The 18,876-nt window shown below is 44.5% G+C and overlaps 1 protein-coding gene across 9 annotated transcripts in view; it reads right to left on the reverse strand.

The window, feature by feature from the left end:
* LOC119179958 (uncharacterized) overlaps positions 1–18,876 on the reverse strand; it is a 109,660-nt gene that overhangs the window by 11,991 nt on the left and 78,793 nt on the right. For 8 of the 9 annotated variants that reach the window (XM_037431126.2, XM_037431105.2, XM_037431112.2 and 5 more), the window contains 9 exons: positions 18,543–18,761; positions 17,708–17,827; positions 16,208–16,329; positions 14,947–15,032; positions 14,730–14,790; positions 11,192–11,396; positions 7,580–7,729; positions 5,290–5,436; positions 617–664 (listed from right to left, as the gene is read on the reverse strand). In XM_037431126.2, coding sequence (XP_037287023.2) covers positions 617–664; positions 5,290–5,436; positions 7,580–7,729; positions 11,192–11,396; positions 14,730–14,790; positions 14,947–15,032; positions 16,208–16,329; positions 17,708–17,827; positions 18,543–18,761 — 1,158 coding nt within the window. The remainder of the gene's footprint in view (positions 1–616; positions 665–5,289; positions 5,437–7,579; positions 7,730–11,191; positions 11,397–14,729; positions 14,791–14,946; positions 15,033–16,207; positions 16,330–17,707; positions 17,828–18,542; positions 18,762–18,876) is intronic. The other variant, XM_037431100.2, reaches the window with a different exon arrangement.

Below are 18,876 nucleotides of genomic sequence, written 5' to 3' on the forward strand. Positions count from 1 at the left end.
CAAAACGTGTTGAGCATGCAGCTTTGCGTGTCCGTGAATCGAAACATGCGATGTCTGCTTGTTAATATTTAAATTTCTGAATGTTAAAAGAAGTTAATGTACAAGGACACGAGTTGCCAATGAAATGAACGCGAAAGGGGGAGGGCAGGTGCCTAACAAACGACAGCGCCATCGCGGAAATTCGCCAACTACCAGACCGCTTCGATTATGCACATTACACAGAAACTATGTCGAATCACGTCCAGAATTTGACCCTTTGAAAGAAGCCAACCATTCAATTAAGACAACCATTCATTAAGGCCCAACTTAAGACATCGCAATCGCATCGCGAACCACTATTTGAGTGCTACATGTGCTGCCCTCGTTCTCATTAACGATATGTACCATTCCCGTCAAGTGTGGCCACCGCAAAAAGTTTCGTTGATTTGGTACCTAACCAGTCTTTCATCTTGGGGGGACTGCACAATAAGCGGTATGCATATACGTACATGGGATTTTATGAAAGGGTAAACAGGAGTATAAAAAGACCGCATTGTAAGCGGTTACATCATAAGTGGTCTACACTGTAGTTCTCAAAGGTGTAAGTTATGCAATATATACAGAAAATTCAAGAAACCTCATTGGTGCCACAATCTCGCTCTGCAACCATGTGTTCAGCAGGAGCCTGAAATAAAGCATGACATTATATTACAGGGCTTTCACTGCAGGCTGCTCTAACTATGCGGGAATGTGAACCGGTCATGTTTAAACTGCTTTACTCTATTGTTATGATGATCTCTATGGAGATGCAACTAACTAGTACTATTGATAACTGTACTAGCACACGAAGGTCGTAACAGTTTAACATCAAGCACAAATCAATGCATTAGTTTAAAAACACATTCGGAACAGCAGTAAATCAGGTTGAGTAATAAAATCAGGAATCGAACACACGAAAGATTCAAGCCTCCCTTCAATATAGAGGTTACATAGAGTACTAGTGTGCTGCAACTAGCTCTAATAGGAATGATGCTAAAGGTTACAGAAAAAGAGAAGGAAAAGGTTGTGTATAAGGGGATGGTGACAATAGTTCGTCCTGCTCGATGTTCAAAGGGTATAGAAAATGCTGTAACAATGACCTCAAGATGAAATCTGGTTACCTAGGTTTCTTGATGCACATTACACTTACAGATGCTCCGATTGGCAACTATGCATACTGGGTCTGTCCCAAAAGTTCCCGAAATTTTCGTTGGTAGTCAGCAACACCATTGGTAGGGCGCTTCAGGAGCACAGAGGGGAGTGTAACCCCCGAATGCAGAGATGTTACTTGACTCGTACTTGACTCGTTCTTGACTCAAGACAGTCTTGCCGCTCGCCATAAATCGCTCTCGAACTTGTGGACGACTTGAAGGCGACTTGGCTCTGTCGAAGTCAGGACAAGCTTCAAGTCAGCTGCGGAGCTAGCTTGAAAGCGACTTCATGTTTTCTTCTAACATGGCCACCTCTCCAATGGACGTCGAGCGGAGGTCGGCCGCTGTTGAGTTTGCTTGCCACGCCATAAGCGTAGCATTTTGTGAGATGCACTGCCTGTTGAAGATTCGTCGACACTTTTTATGTGACAGAGGAAATCCGATGGAGTTGTATGACGAGGAACAATTCCACGCTCGATACAGATTCGACAAAAACGCCGTGCGGCAGCTGCTGACTATGTTGCCGCTTCGTGAAAGTGGGGACAACCGAAAACACCCTGTGCCTCCAGTTTTACAGCTACTGATGGTGCTCAGGTTTTACTGCGCTGGCATACTCCAGTCATCGGGAACCTCGTCCGCATTCCGTAGTCAACAGTGTGCCAGGCAGTCTGAAAAGTTACGCCACTCATCGCAAAGCACCTGTACGCAATGCTGGTGCGCTTTCCACAGCCGGTGGCACTTCCTATAGTTATGCGGGACTTCTAAGGAATGGTTGAATTCTTTGGCGTGACAGGACGTGTTGACTACACTCATGTGCGTATTATTATCTCCGGTGGTGACGGCGTCAAAGTGTTCTGTACCGCAAGGACTATTTCTGTTTCTTCTAAAACATGACATTTTCCGCCGTTTCCGTCTCTTTCAGTACAAAATTGACTGAGCACTGTGTCTGTGTGCCTCGTCCATCTTTTCGTCCAGTCTAGGGCACTGTTTCTCGCTCAGACAGGCATTGTTTGCCGCACATTGCTACGAAAAATTCCACACACACACACACACACACACACACACACACACACACACACACACACACACACACGCACACATGCACACACACACACACACACACAAAAAAAAAAAGAGGTGCCCCTATCACGGGTTACCTGACCATGTGCCTTCCCCTTCACCATCATGCAACCTGGCATTGCTACACCCCGCGAGACAAACTTGTGTCGAGGGCAATGTACTGATCACCGCTATTTCGCTTGTTTACCAAGCTCAATGAAAGGATACGAATAACTTTTGTTCCCACGACTGTTTTTTTAATTTTTTCATATATAACTGCGACTTAGCCCGCCACAAGTGTGCCCACAGTCAAATAGAAAGGCGAATACCTTGAAAATCCCGTTACCTCCCGAGCCAGGTCAGTACAAATGCACGCCGTGGCGTTCAATTGAAAAAAAAAATAAATAAAAAAAGCGGCGAAAGAACCCAACATGATGCTCGTTTCACCTCCAAACAAGCAAGCGTGCAGAAATGGGACGCATTTGGGTAGCCACTAAAACCAGCGGGCAACGGACACTTTACAGAAGCAACACTCCACATCGCTGCGGCGGCGGGCACCATGTGCCGCTTGTTAGCCGTAAAATGGCAAAAATATGCTTGTGGCACTTCGTTTTTAGAGTTATTTTGAAATGTACGATCTTTTTTTGCTGTAACACGTGCCTTACGCGAACAACTTCATTATTAACCTCATTACCAGGCGAGCAGCGTGTTTCTGCTTTGAAGCTCGTTCTTGACTTGACCAAGCAAGACAGCCTGAGCATCCATGAAACGCGAAGGCCGACTTGGGCGTTTTGAAGTGCGCTGCTTGCTTCATGCCAACTTACTCAAGTCAAGTCAGACGCGAACCAAGTAACATCTCTGCATTCAGGGGTAAGGGTCAAAATGAGTCTGGTTTCGGTTGCCTGCGGGCAGTTGTTGAGGCAAGTCAAGCCATTGCAGGGAGGTATCTACTACACCTTTGCTGAGAAAAAAAATTAAAAGGATGAGTTTTTGGAGCAACACCATGCAATCATGTTTTCTGTGAAATAAGATAGAGACACTCGAAACGCTTTAGAAAGCCTATGATGAAGTCGCGATAAAACAAAACCATATTCTTATGTGGAACAAGAGGTTCTGGGAAGGTCTGGAGCCGGTCAACGACAACGACCACTCTGGACACCTACCGAAATCATGACTCATTGCAGAAAGGGGTCAAGTATTTTATAAGGATTGGCGATGAAGTGGTAAGATGCAGGCGCATAGCCAGAAATTTTTTTCAGGGCGGGGGGGGGGGGGGGGCAATACCCTAATTTCGGGAGAGGCACCCCCTTGAAATGGTAGTTTTTTGCTCTTTCTGCCATGGCAAAAAAACTTTTTATGGGGGGCACAGGCCCGGTGTGCCATCTCCTGGCTACGCCCCTGGTCACATGATCGTGGAGGAGGGTCGAATATCCAAAACAACAATTTATCGTGCTTTGACGACAAATTTTCTAATAAGGAAACTGCGCGAAAATGCTGCCAAAAGTTCTGACGAGCAAGACAAAGGTGGAGTTACACCGCACTGATTGCCTCCGAGCTACATGCCAAAAAGAGTGTGGCAGCTCTGCTCCACCCACTGCATGGCCTCGATTTGGCACTACCAGGCTTTTTTTTTTGTGTCCAGTGACAAAGGAAACCTGAAAGGAATCCCGCATAAAATGTTTAAGATGGTAAAAGCATCTTCAGCGACCTCTGTGACGGAGGTTCTCGCCTTCAATGATTGGGTGATGCATTGACAACCTTACCACTCATTTAATCAGGGAGGAGTACCGTGTTTACTCGATTCTACCATGCCCTCGATTGTAACGCGCACCCGATTTCCACGACGAAAAAAAACAAACAAAAACAAACATAAGACATCGATTGCAACGTGCACCCATTTTTCTCGCCGGCCCGCACGGTCACACCACTCGAAAAAACGACTCCTTTCGGGAGCGTCTTCCATTTAAATATGAGGTACGGGGGAAGCTTGTGCCCATTTGACGTGTAACAGAGCATTGCCGTCACTGTAGTTTTACCGTGGACCGATGTCAGCACGCGAACTTGCTTCACCCCCTTCTTCTCGACGGTTGTGGTGCCAGGCATGTTGAAGTAAAGAGGCGTCTCATCGGCATTCCCGATTTGCCCAAGCAGGTAGCCGTTGTTGTGCCGCAACTTTAGGACGAACCTCTGAAAACTGTGAAGCTTTTCATCGTACTCCTCCACAAAACTTTTCGCATATGCCCGTTCCCCTTCGGAGGGAAAAGCCTTTCCTCTTCATAAAGTTAGTTAGCCAGCACCTCCTCGCTTTAAACCAGCTCCACATTAGACTTTTTCTAAGGCTAATTGCATAGCCCGCACTTGGAGCAGTTCTGTCATCACGGGCCGCTGTGCCGCTCACTGCTCAAGCACATACTTGCCGAGCAGCTCTTTAATTTGCGGAAACCGACCCTGCTGTGGTCCACTGAAGCCTTTGCGTGAAGCTTTGCTGTCGACAATCTTCTGCTTTTGTTTCCGCCAGTCCCGCACGCACGTTTCAAGAACTCCGAACGACCGTTATGCGACCCGATTTCCGTCCGTTTCTGCACACGCGATGACTTCCCTTCTATAAGCGGCATTGTGGTGCACTCGAGTTTTTGGAGTCGGCCCTTCCATGCCGTCGATGCTAATGCACTACAAGATGACGAACTCCTCAGCACACGTGCAATGTGCCGCACATGGGAAACACATAGGCAGAAATGGCCGACGCGCCATGCCGACGCACATAGGGGGCGGCCATTTTGGAAATGCCGATGGCAATAGAATGACCATATTCATTTTTTTTTCGTACTCGAGTCTAACGCGCATGCGATTCATGAACTGACTTGACCGGAAAAAAGGTGCGCGTTAGATCCGAGTAATTACGGTACTTTTAAAAGTCCATAAAAGATTGTAAACTGATATTGAATAAATTATTTATAAAACAAAAATTGTGGGAACTTCTGGGACAGACCCCGCATGTCCAGGAGAAGTGAATAGAACAGTAACAACACGAGAGAACCACATGTCATCCTGGCCCACTCACAGTTCTTTCCATAGAAGCCGCAGCCATTGTGGACAGCTGGGGGGGCTGGCTAGCAGGGCTGCACAGTGGTTTAGCTCTCTTCCGAGCTGTGACTGCCGCCAGAGGCCTTGCAATGTTCTTGTCAAAGGATGAATCTGACAAGGTTTCCTAGAGAACCACCATGAAAACACAAGTTGAGCATTGCTCAAAATTAACGCACAATTTTTAAAGTGGTCCATCAACCGCAGGCACATAATAAGGAATGTGACTAGTAAAGAATGCTGAAACTTGCCACTAAAAAACATTTAAGGCAAGGCTGGGAAGGCATGTTTTTAATGATATTCTCCACTCATAAAGAACACATGCAATGCTTGTCCAATAGAGGCGAGTATATACATTCTTTATTAAAGTGCACTGTAGCAAGTGATCATAAACACCACACTTGCAACACTACATGCAAAGCAAACTGTGCCATTTGGACTGTAAATGCTTACAGCAGCTTGTAGGTTTTGTTGCAAGTGCAGATGGCAGGTTCATTTTTATGAGGTAGTTATAGTACCACTTTTTAACATCTACATCACTTCTTGGCTGCTACAGCATTCACAGTGCCAAGATGTTAAGCAGCATGAATAATTCGTTATTTGTTATGGTAACCAAAGGAACTCTGCAATTTAACAACTTATTTCAATGCTATATCAATGCGCTTGATGAATGCCCATAAAATAGCATGCTACAACTATATGTGTGCTGTAGAAACAATAATAAATCAAATCTTCTATGCCTAATATTTATGGTGACTGTAATGTAAAAAAGCTATAACTTCAAGGCAAGCTGTATGAAGTGGCAATATTCCAACACTCCAATATAAATGAAAAAAAAAACATATTTTATTATTGTTATGCACATGTGACAATGACAGCCCACTAGGTTACTGCAAAAGTGTGATTCTACAAAATCTGTATCTGTTTATAAATGCACTTATCCAGACAATTCAGGAAAATTATTCATTGCTGTATCCCTTCACCACACACGAGTGACTTTCTAAAATTTTCAACAGTTATGTACGCATCACGGTCAAGGGTATCTTAAATGTGAGCATGCGTGCTGCCTTAGCATACTAAATTTTGTTTTCTACAGAAATGTGCACAGAAAATAAAACATCCAAGTTAGATTCATGGCATATGTAAAGGAAAGCTATCGATTGGCAAAGAAGCCAGACCGTATGCTGTTCATGGTTTCAACTTCTTTCTCTTTTCTAGCAGTGCTTGCCTACACGCATTTATTTCTTCATTTTTTTCTACAGCCTATGTGTCTTATATGTCACTTCAATCTATGTCTTTATAGGCTCATTCAAACTTATGACTAACACGGGTTGTGTGACTACTACAGTTAAACAAAACCTGAGGAGACCAGGACAATGTTTTATTTAACAGTAGTTACGTTAACTGAGAAATGAACACGGATGCAGAATCAAAGTACTAAACCAGTCATATCAGAGACAGCTGTTCCATTTAGGCAGCAATTTTGTTCAGCAAACTTTTCATTTACTGAGAGTCTACTGTATTTGCAAGTGGCAACTGAAAAGCGACTCGAGGTGACTGGTGTTCACATGTGTGCAACTGCCACAGGGAATTCCCGTAAGCTCGCATATGGCTCATACTGCCATTGCCTCGTAAAATAAGCTTAAATGTCCTGGTCCTATGCATGTATTTGGTTCAGAGGATTGCGAGTAAAGCAGCCATTTGCGACCAGTTGATTTGTGACAAACTTGGTTGCGCAACAGGTGCTAGCTGTGGCTGTGAACGTTACTTACGCCCCATGGCAAGCATGCTGAGGCCAAATGAAAGTCAAGGTCGCTAAAGCTGTGAGTCCAGAATAAATGCTTTAGAAAACACAAGTTCTATCAAAAAGGTCGTCACAAAAATCTTGCCAATAGCTATTCATTTGACTCATCTTTTAGCAGCTGGTGCTCATTGATCTGATATCTTTAAAGAAATATCTGCGAAGTCTTCCGAGTCCCCATAGAGACTATTTAAAATCTACAAACCACAGTAAACAAGATGCATAAGAGCAACACAACTGCTGAAGTGTATTTGAACCTGCTTGTATGTGTGTGTGTGTGTGTGTGTGTGTGTGTGTGTGTGTGTGTGTGTGTGTGTGTGTGTGTGTGTGTGTGTGTGTGTGTGTGTACGTACGTATACAGAAAAAAAACAGGCTTCCAAGAAGGTGGAAGTGCTTCCTGCATAACAATAACTATGCCAAAGTCTACTTGGTATAACAGCTAGCACATGCAGAAAAAATAGAGGTCTACCTCAATCCTGGAACGGCTGTCATTTGCAAATTCCACACTAGTCACAAGGTCAGGTGATGACTCGGAGGCACCTCTTTGAAACATCAGGTGACGGTCACCATTTTGCGCACGATTCTCTTTGGGGATGTTACTTTTTGTTGACAATGGAACCTGTTGAAGAAATTACGGTGGAACTTCGATTACTATACATACCTCAATTTCATGACAAACGGCATTTTACAATTAATCAGTCCCGACGAAGTCCACATAGAAGTAATGTATTAAAAACCTTGGTTATGCGATGCAGTTCTACACCGACTTTCATATTGTGTCCGAAAAAAAAAAAAAATCATTTTTACTCAAATCAAACGTGCAAAATATGAACTTGCGTTGACGATTGCAAAAGTAGAGACAGGATCTCTCAGAATGAAAAATTCATTCTCTTGGAAGTTCATGCACTTCTACGTACGCCTCAATCGCATGCGTACATTTATGGGGTCGTTAGCTCGTCAAGCTCTTTCCGCACAAAATAGCTTCAGATGGCTGAAAAGCTAATATTTTCACGTTTTTGGTCTGTGGAAGCTTTTCCTGGTCGACATACAACTGATCTCCCGTCTTTGACATACCCGCAGGCTTGCGCATTCACACCGGCGCGACGCAGCTGTTTTCACTGTGCAAAATTCACTTAACGTCAAAGTTCATAATAACAGTGGGACATCAATAGTTGCACTTCACAAGGGAACGAATTACAATGCGCACCGCTCAATTGCGCACAAAGGCATTCTACTGCATTCTACGCTAACTCGTGGTCTGTCACCATTATGTGATAGCGATGGCAGTGTGTCCGACTCTTCTGATGGGAGGCTGCTGGCAACGCGATTTCATTTTTGTTTTCGCGCGCAGACAATTTTCGGACTCTGTTTATTGGTAGAAAGATCTGCGTTATATTCGATTTTTTTTCATGTTGGAGATAAAGAATTTCTCACACCTCCTCCAACTTAGTAATGCTGCCATTTGCTGCTTAATTTACCTTCCTTGCATCTAACTTAATCTACATTCCTTGCAGAGTCACAAGGTGGTGTCGTCGACTGATTCAGGCGGTCTGTACGCGTTTTTTTTTTTTTGGGGGGGGGGGGGGGGGGGCAAAACTAAGTGTCACTGCCTATAACCTTAGTCTTTCGATTACATCATGGCCCGATTATACGACGGTCTTGCGTGGTCCCCTGAAAGTCGTATAATCAGGGTTACACTGCAATAAGAAAAAATAAAGCAGTGAAAGTAATTCAGTTCCTTTCATTGTTTAAATGCTTCTATTTTATTTCACATAACACAATGCAACTAAAACATTACTAAATTACTCCCTTTGAAGCTGAATACCAGATTTCCAATGAAAACATACTTTTTTTCTCCTCTTCCCCTTCTGTAAGGTATGCAACCTATATGAAAGTCCTGAAGCAATTCTTTGTAGTTGCCTTGCATTAGGCCACAAGGTCAACAATGTAATATCATTAATGTAATAATGCCTTGTGCAAAATGGGGGGCATGTAAGCTAGGTAAACCCAGCTGGGAGCTTCCATTCAGACGAATGAGGGAGGGAGTACGACCTCAGCTCTATCTACAAGCTATGTTCAGTTTTCAAAACAACACAGTGCAAAAAAAATTGTCTTGCTGCCCTCACACAGAGGCCTTTTTCTCTCCTGCCTGTGCATGTTCTTTTGTTTGTGCCAATTTCTCACGACAGCTATGCAGTACAAACTATCCCAGATGCTTGTACCTTTCAAGTGCTGAGTCTCTGAACATAATATAGGTAATGATATGATGGCAGAATAACCATATTTCACCTGTAGACTGCGACAACCGTCTAGATTCTGCTAGCATTCATACGTAGCCTTGTGCGAATAGTGAATTTGAGGTTCAAAGTGAATAGTGATATTGGTCAAATAATTTCTAATCGAATAGTATATACATCACTTACTATAAAAAAAAAATGAACGCATTTTTCATGACCTAACTAACCTGCACAGTATTTAAAGGGGTACTGACACAAAATTTCGGGGCCGAGATAGCCTGCGGGATCAATTCTCGTCAACATTCGTATATCATCTGCAACATAACAGCGAATGTAGCTTGGAGGGTATTTTAAATTAATTTTCAAGTTTGCATGAGCGACCCACTCCACAGCCTTATAGACAACCTCGGAGGTGAACCCGAGGTGACCCCCTACTTCCCTCACGTCACCACTGCGGTGAACAAAAGAAGTTATCATGACGTCATAGCCGCCATTTTTCTTTTGCCGCGTTAGTTCCCGAGGTCTATATTTCTCGGCGGCTGGTTGCGAGGGCGTAGCCGTGGCGCACGCTTAGAAAGTTTTGTGTTTGGCGACATTCCAGTGCCATTTCCTATTCAAAAGTAATTCTTGATGAGGATCGTGCGAAAGTGCGTCACAGTTTTGTGTGCTGACGTGGTCAAGAATTGCACACGCTAGGTGGCGACAGTTGCACCCAATTTTTGGAACTCTCTCAAACCAAAACTGATTGATAATTAGGGGCCTGTAATTAATTATCTATTGCGTGCTACAGCAAACAATGTGTTGTGTCATGTCTAACAGCCCTACAGCAACGCATTGCAGCAGAAAAACGCGAGGCCAAATTTTTTGTTTCAGTATCCCTTTAAAAAAAATTGAAACAAGGCCTGTGAAACTACTCTTTTTATTTCACCAAGGAAAGTGGGATTTAATAAAAGCAGGATTTTACTTTTGGTAGAATGCAAGAGATAGCCTGTACCTTACATTTTAAAATTTGCTATACTTAGAGCATCTAAATTGATAGAACAAGCTTTTAAACTAAAAAAAATGAATCGATGTGAAAATAATATCTTCATTTAACTTTGAAGTGGAGCTTCGTGGCAGTGCTGATTACCCTTGGATACATGTTTTCACGTTTTAGCACCACTTCACTACAGCGAAACCACTTTCACAAAAATTACACGCAAATTCTACATTTAGACAGATGCTTTCATGGCTTAGCACCACTGCACTGCAGTGAGGACACCTTTACAAAGTTACTTCTGTTTAATATGGAAATTCAAAATATAGATGGGAGCTGACAGATGGAAACAACGTGGTGGGATAATCAGGGTGAACGATGGAAGTGCCTCAGACTGGCTGGCCAGTCTGAGGCCAGCCAGTCTGAGGCACTTCCACTGTAACGTTAAAATAGGATGACTATCGTCCTCCTATCGAAACGTCGGCCAGCCAGTCTGAGGCACTTCTACTGTTCACCCTGATTATCCCACTACGTGGATTAATATGCACATGTTGGTTCATTTCAAATAGTTTGAATACTGTATTATTCGTTCAAATATTTGAACAAGCCAATTCATATGTTAAAACTCGGTACAGATGGTTTGTGCAAAGGCATCAGTTATTGCTGATAAGCTTAACAGTTGATACGATCGTACATTTGGCTGAAGGCTGAATTGGAAAGAAAAACACTAAAAAAATTTTTTTGTTAGTCCCAAAAAAATCAAAATGGTTGAGTGCCGTGGGATGTTGGTGGAAAATCACTGCATGATAGAAGCAAAACTAAGGGATGTACATGAGGATTAAACAAACCGTTCATAACACTGACGTACCTTGCGTCTTGCCCCACCACATGCCTGGCCTGAGGTGAGGTCAGGCTGGGGAGTGTTGAGGAGCTGCAGTTGGTGGAGCACTGCAGCCAAGCTAGCTGCATCTTCTTTACCCTCGAGCAATCGTGACACTTCAGCCCCAATGGACATTTTCAGGACATCACATGCGGGCTGCTGCTGTTGCTGCTGCTGAGATGTTTGCCGTCGCCTGGTTGAGACGATGCAAAAAAGCAGCTATTTGAGCACTGCATGGCAATACTAGCTCTAAGCGAATCTTAGAAATGCTCCAGATTTCTCTAAATAATGAGTTTTAATGCATCAATAATAGCAAAGGCCTACAACTGAAAATGTAACAGAGAGCTCCATATATACACACTTCTTTGATCTCTGCAATGCTTCGTATTAGGCCTGTACGAATAGCAGAATGCTTTGATTAGCCAAAGGAATAGTAGAGTATTCGAATTCACTTTGATTCGAATTTAAATGATTGAAAATTTCCAAGTATTCACAGTGAACAAATTAGTGTATATTAATCTGCATGTAACCACCTGTAAAAATGGTTTCACTGCAGTGTAGGAGTGCAACACCGCGAAAGCACCTACCTAAGAGAAATGAGAAATACGCTCTGCTGCGAAGCCCCACTTCAAATTTAAAAAGACCCTGCAGCACTTTTTTTGAGCATGGTCGGAAAACGCTGCCAATCAGTGGTCGACGCTACTGAGCACATGCGAGCCAAATATTATAGCACAGCATGGGGCCTGTATTCATAATAAATTATCCAAGTAATCTAAAAATCACTCTCTCCTCTTGGCAAATAATGCCATAAGCTCATGAATTACTCACTCCAGCCATTGTATCAGCCATTGGCTGATTCGAGCAAGGGATGCTCAGTCGTTGCTGGGGCAGCCACAGGAGGCCACTACTTGTCCACGCGTACGTGCACGATCTCACCGAAAAGCCACGTATACGAATAAAAAGAGAGAGAGAAAAAAAGTGCTCAAGGTCACGAAGCTCCTGTGACGTACTTTTTATGCCCTCGCCACCGCTCCTTGCTAAGCTTCCAGCACTTTTGCCGGGACGAAAAGAGAGAATGCAATTGCAGCATGCGACAAATTTTTGCAACTCCACTAGTACTGAACGGATTCTGAATGTTTTTATGGCGAATTCTTGTGGCAATAAGCTTCTTTAGTGAATCCATTCATGGCTACTTGAAAAAGTGTTGCAGAGCCCCTTTAAATGAACATATTGCCCTCAGATCAATTCATTACTTTTTACACTTGAAGGCTTGTTACGGCAGCTTATATGCTCTAAGTATAACAAATTTTAAAGTGTTATTACCGATCATCACTTGCATTCTACTGAAAGTCAAATCCTGCAACTACTCAAAGATGTTTAGGCTTCCTTTGAACGAAAAAAAAAAGACATTTGCATAGATACCTCATTTAAATTAAAAAAATATTGTGCAGGTTAGATGTCATGATAAATGTGCCCATTTTTCTATATATGTCATATATACTATTCGAATATGGTTTTAAATTATTCTACCAAAATCACTATTTGCTTCGAACCTGAAATTCACTACATTCGCACAAGCCTACTTCGTATACAAGTGTCCCAAGATTTTACAGCTGGAACACGATCTCAAGAGGTGGTGGAGATGTTCGAATTATTTTGTTAAATAAAAAAATTAGGAAAATCGAGAGATTTTTTGGCTCCATGAAATCTAAAATTGTAACATAGCGACAACTCAATGCTACCAGGTCTCTGTTCTTGCCACAAATCAATCTGCTCCTGCACACGATGTGGGAATTGAGGCTAGCCCGCCGCCTTTGCGCGGGCTTTGCCGCCTTTTCTGCCGTTCTCATGTCCCGACATGAGTCTCCTCCTCCGCTGTCTGTCGCGCTGGGGGAGCAAGGAGTGACATTTTAACCCCTCTCACCCGGTAGCGGATGTCGACTGTGGCACCGCGCGCAGGATCTCTTCAGAGGTTTCATGCACGTGTGTCGGGAGCGGGTGAGAGATTCTCCGGCACAGCTTACGGTGAGCCACGCATTCCTTTTCCGTCCGTCGACTCCCGTCGCTCAGGGCTCGTCGGACTTCACTGACGGCGCCTCGCACCCGAGGCGAACGCTCACCTTTTGTTGCCCCTTTGCGTACGCTCGGCCGAGTGGTGGTACGCTGTCCTAGTGTGTGGCTAAGCTACGCCGATCCGTTTCCCTCCGAAGCCAACGCGAGCGCCTTTGCCCTCGCTCGAGCAACCGGGCCTTGGTATCGGTGTCTCCGTGAATCACCTTTACCACGGGGACGTGCTCGTGGCACCCTGTGTAGTACTTTTACGCCCGTGGCGTGGATAAGCCCATTTGCTTTCTCACCGTGCCTTCGCAACTGGCTGTACTGCGTTTTGGTGTTGCCACAGACAATAAAGTGTTGCGACCTTAAGCAGTACTTCGTTCTCGCCATGGCGACGGTTAACGTGTGCCCTGCGGCTTGCTAAAACTGAACCCACGCTAATGGCCGTACTCCTTCGGGATACGTGTCACTACAACGTGAAAAGTATGTGAGAGCGGCTCTCGCCGAAAACCTTTGGGCTCTCTCACGGAAAAGTCGGTGAGTGTGCTTAGACCTTGGGGCACCATGTCTGGGCGATGCAGGCCAGAGAGTTACGAGAAGCAATAACGAGCAAATTATATGTGGAGAACAAATGAAACGATTCTGTGAGCAAGAAAGCTGCAAGGATACGATTAGTACCATAAGGTCCAAAAGCCAACCATTGTCGCCTGTCGCACCATTCGATTACGCAATATTGCTACCAACTGCAAAGTCTAAAGCTCCATGCAAGGGCACGGCATTTAGCCTTGTCAAACTAATGTTATAGGGCTGGGAGTGGGGCACCTACATATTTTAATGCAATAGAACCAAAGTGCATACTCGATGTAAAGTCTGTCTCTGCAAAATAAGAAGGAAATTATCACTTTTGAACGAAGTTATTTCTGAAGAAAAAAAAAATCATAATATCGGGTTCGGTGGCCAAGCTAATTCATTATTTCGGGTCGATCGTAACACTGAGCCCTATGGATATTTGCTTAGGATTTTAAATTCCTTTGTTAGATCAAGAACTTAGTAAAATTGGGTTTAAGATCAAGCTTTAAGTGTATGTATATTCTTAGAAATCAGTCAGGAACTGCGCCTCTTTTGAAGTGCAGCAGACTCATACTCAGAGGGCCACTGTGGGCAAGAACTAAGCATTTGTAACACAACAGTGTTGTTTCGATTCTCCCAGTTATAAAATGCCGAGCTAAAACTAAGATTCATTTTGCAACAGTCATGCTTACTCTATATTCTTTATACTACCATATTTCATAGTCTTTCCCATTTGTCACAAAACAAACGAACTAAAAAGAAACTCTAAAGCAGGTGAGGGTTTCTACCGGGATATGGCTTCACATATATGGTACTACAGAAGGCTGGTACTCTGAAGATTTCTTCAGAGTATCTTATATGCGAGTACAATTGTGTTACACAGAAAACAAGAATACAGCACCTGGGAGATATATTGAGGGCTTCAGCAGCATGTTCGACACCGCACATATGGCCTTGAATACCTAGCAACAGGAAAATGTAAAGAGATAAAGGCACGCAGGCAAGCGAGACTACAGTGCCTCAACAATGAAAACGTTCTTCCCTCATTCCCTGCCATTTACAAAGCATCTTGCCACTTTCAAGATGAGGAGGTAAAGAAAAACAAGAGGCATTCTTACCATTGGCTTGCTTTGAGTCGTTTGTTCGATTTCCAGGTGACTCCTGAGGCCACACATTTTGCACAGGCCTCACATGGCTAGGCTGACTGCAAAGGAGAGAGACATAAACACCAACGAAATGAACTAAGGATGACAGTAGCTGGCACAAGTAAAACTTTTGGCTTATCATGAAACTATGAAATAATTGATTGATATGTGGGGTTTAACGTCCCAAAACCACTATATGATTATGAGAGATGCCGTAGTGGAGGGCTCCAGAAATTTCGACCACCTGGGGTTCTTTAACGTGCACCCAAATCTGAGCACACGGGCCTACAACATTTCCGCCTTCATCGGAAATGCAGCCGCCGCAGCCGGGATTCGATCCCACGACCTGCGTGTCAGCAGCCGAGTACCTTAGCCACTAGACCACTGCGGCCCCATACTACATATGGTACTACCGGTCCCATACGTTCAGGGAGCCAGCGAGATGTTGGCGCAGATCTTCAAGAAGGAAGGGGTTCGCATCGCGCACGAGCCTTCGTGTACACTGGGCTGCCTCCTCCCCTGCCCGAAATACCAGCCAACAATGGACAGGACTCCCGGTGTTTACAAAATTCCGTGCACCGAGTGCCCCTCTTCGTATATCGGCGAGACGAAAAACCTACCGGAACGACTGAAGCAACACGTCAACGATGTGCGGAAGCTCTACAAAGAGCGCAGCGCAGTCGCCAAACATGCTGAGACGTTCGATCACAGAATAAATTTCGAAGCGACGGCCATCCTTGAAAGCGAGCCATACTGGAAGAGAAGGTTATCACTCGAGTCGTGGCACATACAGAGGACAGCCCATAACATGAACCGCTCTCTCGGAACCCTTCCCCTAGTGTATACACATGGACTGCGCTCCATGGCAAAACGAGAGAGAGAGAGAGAGGGGTCATTATCCACCCCGCGAGTGCTTTGAGGACGCCGCGCTGCTACGTAGCTCCGCAGTCAACCTCGAGGAAGGAACCAAGTCGGTTTCAAAACGTCGGGTTTCTTCAAAACTTTTGGTTGGAGTCTAAATCATCTCCCAGTTTCATACCCAACCAGACAGACTTCTGTCGAATGTTTACATTCAACTATACATCTGCGTGCTAGTAATTGCTAGAGCTCACATTCATACTTGAAAGAATGCTTAAAAGAATGGTTCTTCGAAGCAACGCTCAGGCCAGGTAAAGTAAACAATCAACTTTCGTCATGGTTTGCATGTACAACCATGAAGAAACAAGTAACAAACCTGGTTGAACCAGCTGATGAAAATGCTGGAGGGCCGTCCCTTGAATCACGTGGGGAAGCCCACATCTTCGTCCTAGATGAAGCTGCTGGTAGTACTGGGCCACTGGGATGAGATTGCTGGACCTGTGAAAGAGGCAATGGGTACGATCAAAAGTGAAACATGAACAGAATAACCTGCACAGTTACAAGATAAAACTACCATGTTAATATAATATGTGTAGGAATCGAGTGCAGTTTCTCCCTAAGGCAACTCGTTCCCCAGCAAGCGTGCGCTGGCCCCGCGTGGCTCGAGCGCTACGAACTGCGACTGAATAGCAATTAGGCAACAGTGACGATGATGCTAGGCCATTTTCTCTGGTGCAAGACATGCGCCTGGGCGCAGCTCGCCAAGAGGCACATTGTGCTATGCCTGTCCTGCTTAGCCACCAGTGACACACCCCTCCCAACATGAACTCACTTCTGTCTGGCACTGGCTCGTCGTAACAGATGCTCTCAGGGCAGCAATGAGGAGTTCATACGCTTCCCTAGCAGGCCACCTTTTATCGGTGTGTTTGACTGCTCCCTTTTGTGTGATAGTCTAGTGCCAACAGCAGGCACACTCAATCGATCTTGAGGAGTTACTCTGTATGGCCTGCAATTCTGTAATTGTCACACTGTGCTGCATCTTGAGTTAATAAACCCAGGTTTGTTGACAACCTGTCTCAAGTGCCTTTTCTGCACCATGTTGGAAAGTCGTGTCTACGTGTGCAGCGGTGATGGAGTATATCACATCCCTTTCCAGTCACAATCGTGAGGTAAGCTTCCTACAAACCTATCTACATGTTACTGATCTAAACGCCAAAGCTGCACTGTGGCTTACGCCCCTGCGAATGCCCTCATAGTATAGGACTACTATTGCTTTTGCTTCATTTTCACATAAAAACATAGCCACAGCAGTTTAATTTGCAATGCGATACTTTGCAGCAGAATACAATACACCAAACTATTGTAGTTGGTTGTTATAGAGGCCCTACAACACATTTTGAGCATGCTCAAAAAACACTGCCCAGCGGTAGTCGAGACTCCCGAGCACTTGCACGCCGAATATTATAATGCAGCATGCGGCCTGTATTTCACAATAAATTCCCAAAATCAGCTAAATATCGCTTTTTCTTCTCTTGTCAAATGACGACACAGGCTCAAAATCACTACGTCCCAGGCCAAGTGCCAGCAATTGGCCGATATGAGCATGGGGTGCTCGGTCGTTACTGGGGCTACCGCAAGAGGCCAAGACTTGTCCACGTGTACACACGCGATAAGCACTCTGCTCGTAATGGACAGATTCTGAAAAACTTTCGAGCGGTGAATTCGTGAGGCAATAAGCTCCTTAAGTGAATCCATTCCACACCTACTTGAAAAAGTGTTGCAGGGCCCCTTTAAAGTTTCACGGGTATTGCTACAACAAAGTGTTCTTCTCGTTCAGTTATTCACGCTAGTAAATGTCTCATAAAATAAAACAGACCTGAAAATTGGCGGGTAACTCATTGGTCTTTGGTACTGTCCCAGGATTTGACAGAAGATTTTGACGGGAGTAGCTTCTAAAGTTATCCCAAAAGTTGTTGGCACGACTGCCTGGAACCACCTGTAAAAAGTAGAACATAGAAGCAAAGCAGCATGTGCTTTAATGCAGAACATGTGTCAAGTAAAGTGAAAAATTGGGCTAGTTGGAACATACTCATCACGATGAGCGCAAAAAGAGGGAACAGGAAAACACAAAGAAGTGCACAAGAAAGTGCAATCTGAATTAGCAACTGCTTGCTGGGACCAAAGGATGAATCATGATCATCCGATTTTACTGACCTTTGTGGTCTATACATGAACTTTTGCTGCATCGAAATTTTATGACAATCAACTTTTTCATGCATCCTGTTAATTTTAATTTCTTTGCAGACGGGTTTGACTGGTGTGCACATGCGTTCAATTCTGTTGTCTGTCCTCTTAGGGTTGGGTTTCAAGTTATACTTGCAAAGCGGTGTCTCAATCATGCTTCAACACCGTGAGCAAGCTTTCTTTGCTCACGCAGTACTATTGAACAAATTGTAGAATTGTGAAATCGTGGAGCAACACTAAACATACACAAAAAAGAAAAAAAAAACGTGAACAGCATAGACAGGACAAGAGAGTGCCTACCCTATGCATGTTTCTTCTTGTTCTGTGTCATTCAATGGTTTCACAATGAAGCACTAAGTGAACCCGCACTTCTCTATTTACAGAACAATAGCCCAAGTAGCAACTAACAAACTAAACAGAGGAGAAACAGAAGGGCAGTCTGTTGCAAACATTGGATGGGAACTGACCTGGTTGTTGAGTGTGGCTCCCGGAGGGGCACCTCTGGTTTCAGCAGTTACCAGAGGTCGAGGCACATGGGGTCCAGACGAATGAAGGGCAGCTGTAGGTACGTTATGTGCCCAGATACCTGTGGAATCTGGTTCCACCACGAAGGGACCCCCTTGTTGATCCAACGGCTGCAAGCTCGGTCCCCTCAGACCATCGTCTACACTCGGCGAACAGCTCTGCTGCAGGCAGGGAAAAAAGTACACATGAACAGCAAGCATGCAACTATAGGTCCGTTCGATTCACCTGCATCGGTCGGAACCGGTTCACGGCTGTGCACGCGAAGTTCAGAAATTG

The sequence above is a fragment of the Rhipicephalus microplus genome, chromosome 2 (genome assembly GCF_043290135.1).
Source record: "Rhipicephalus microplus isolate Deutch F79 chromosome 2, USDA_Rmic, whole genome shotgun sequence".
NCBI classification, from domain to species: Eukaryota; Metazoa; Arthropoda; class Arachnida; order Ixodida; family Ixodidae; genus Rhipicephalus; species Rhipicephalus microplus.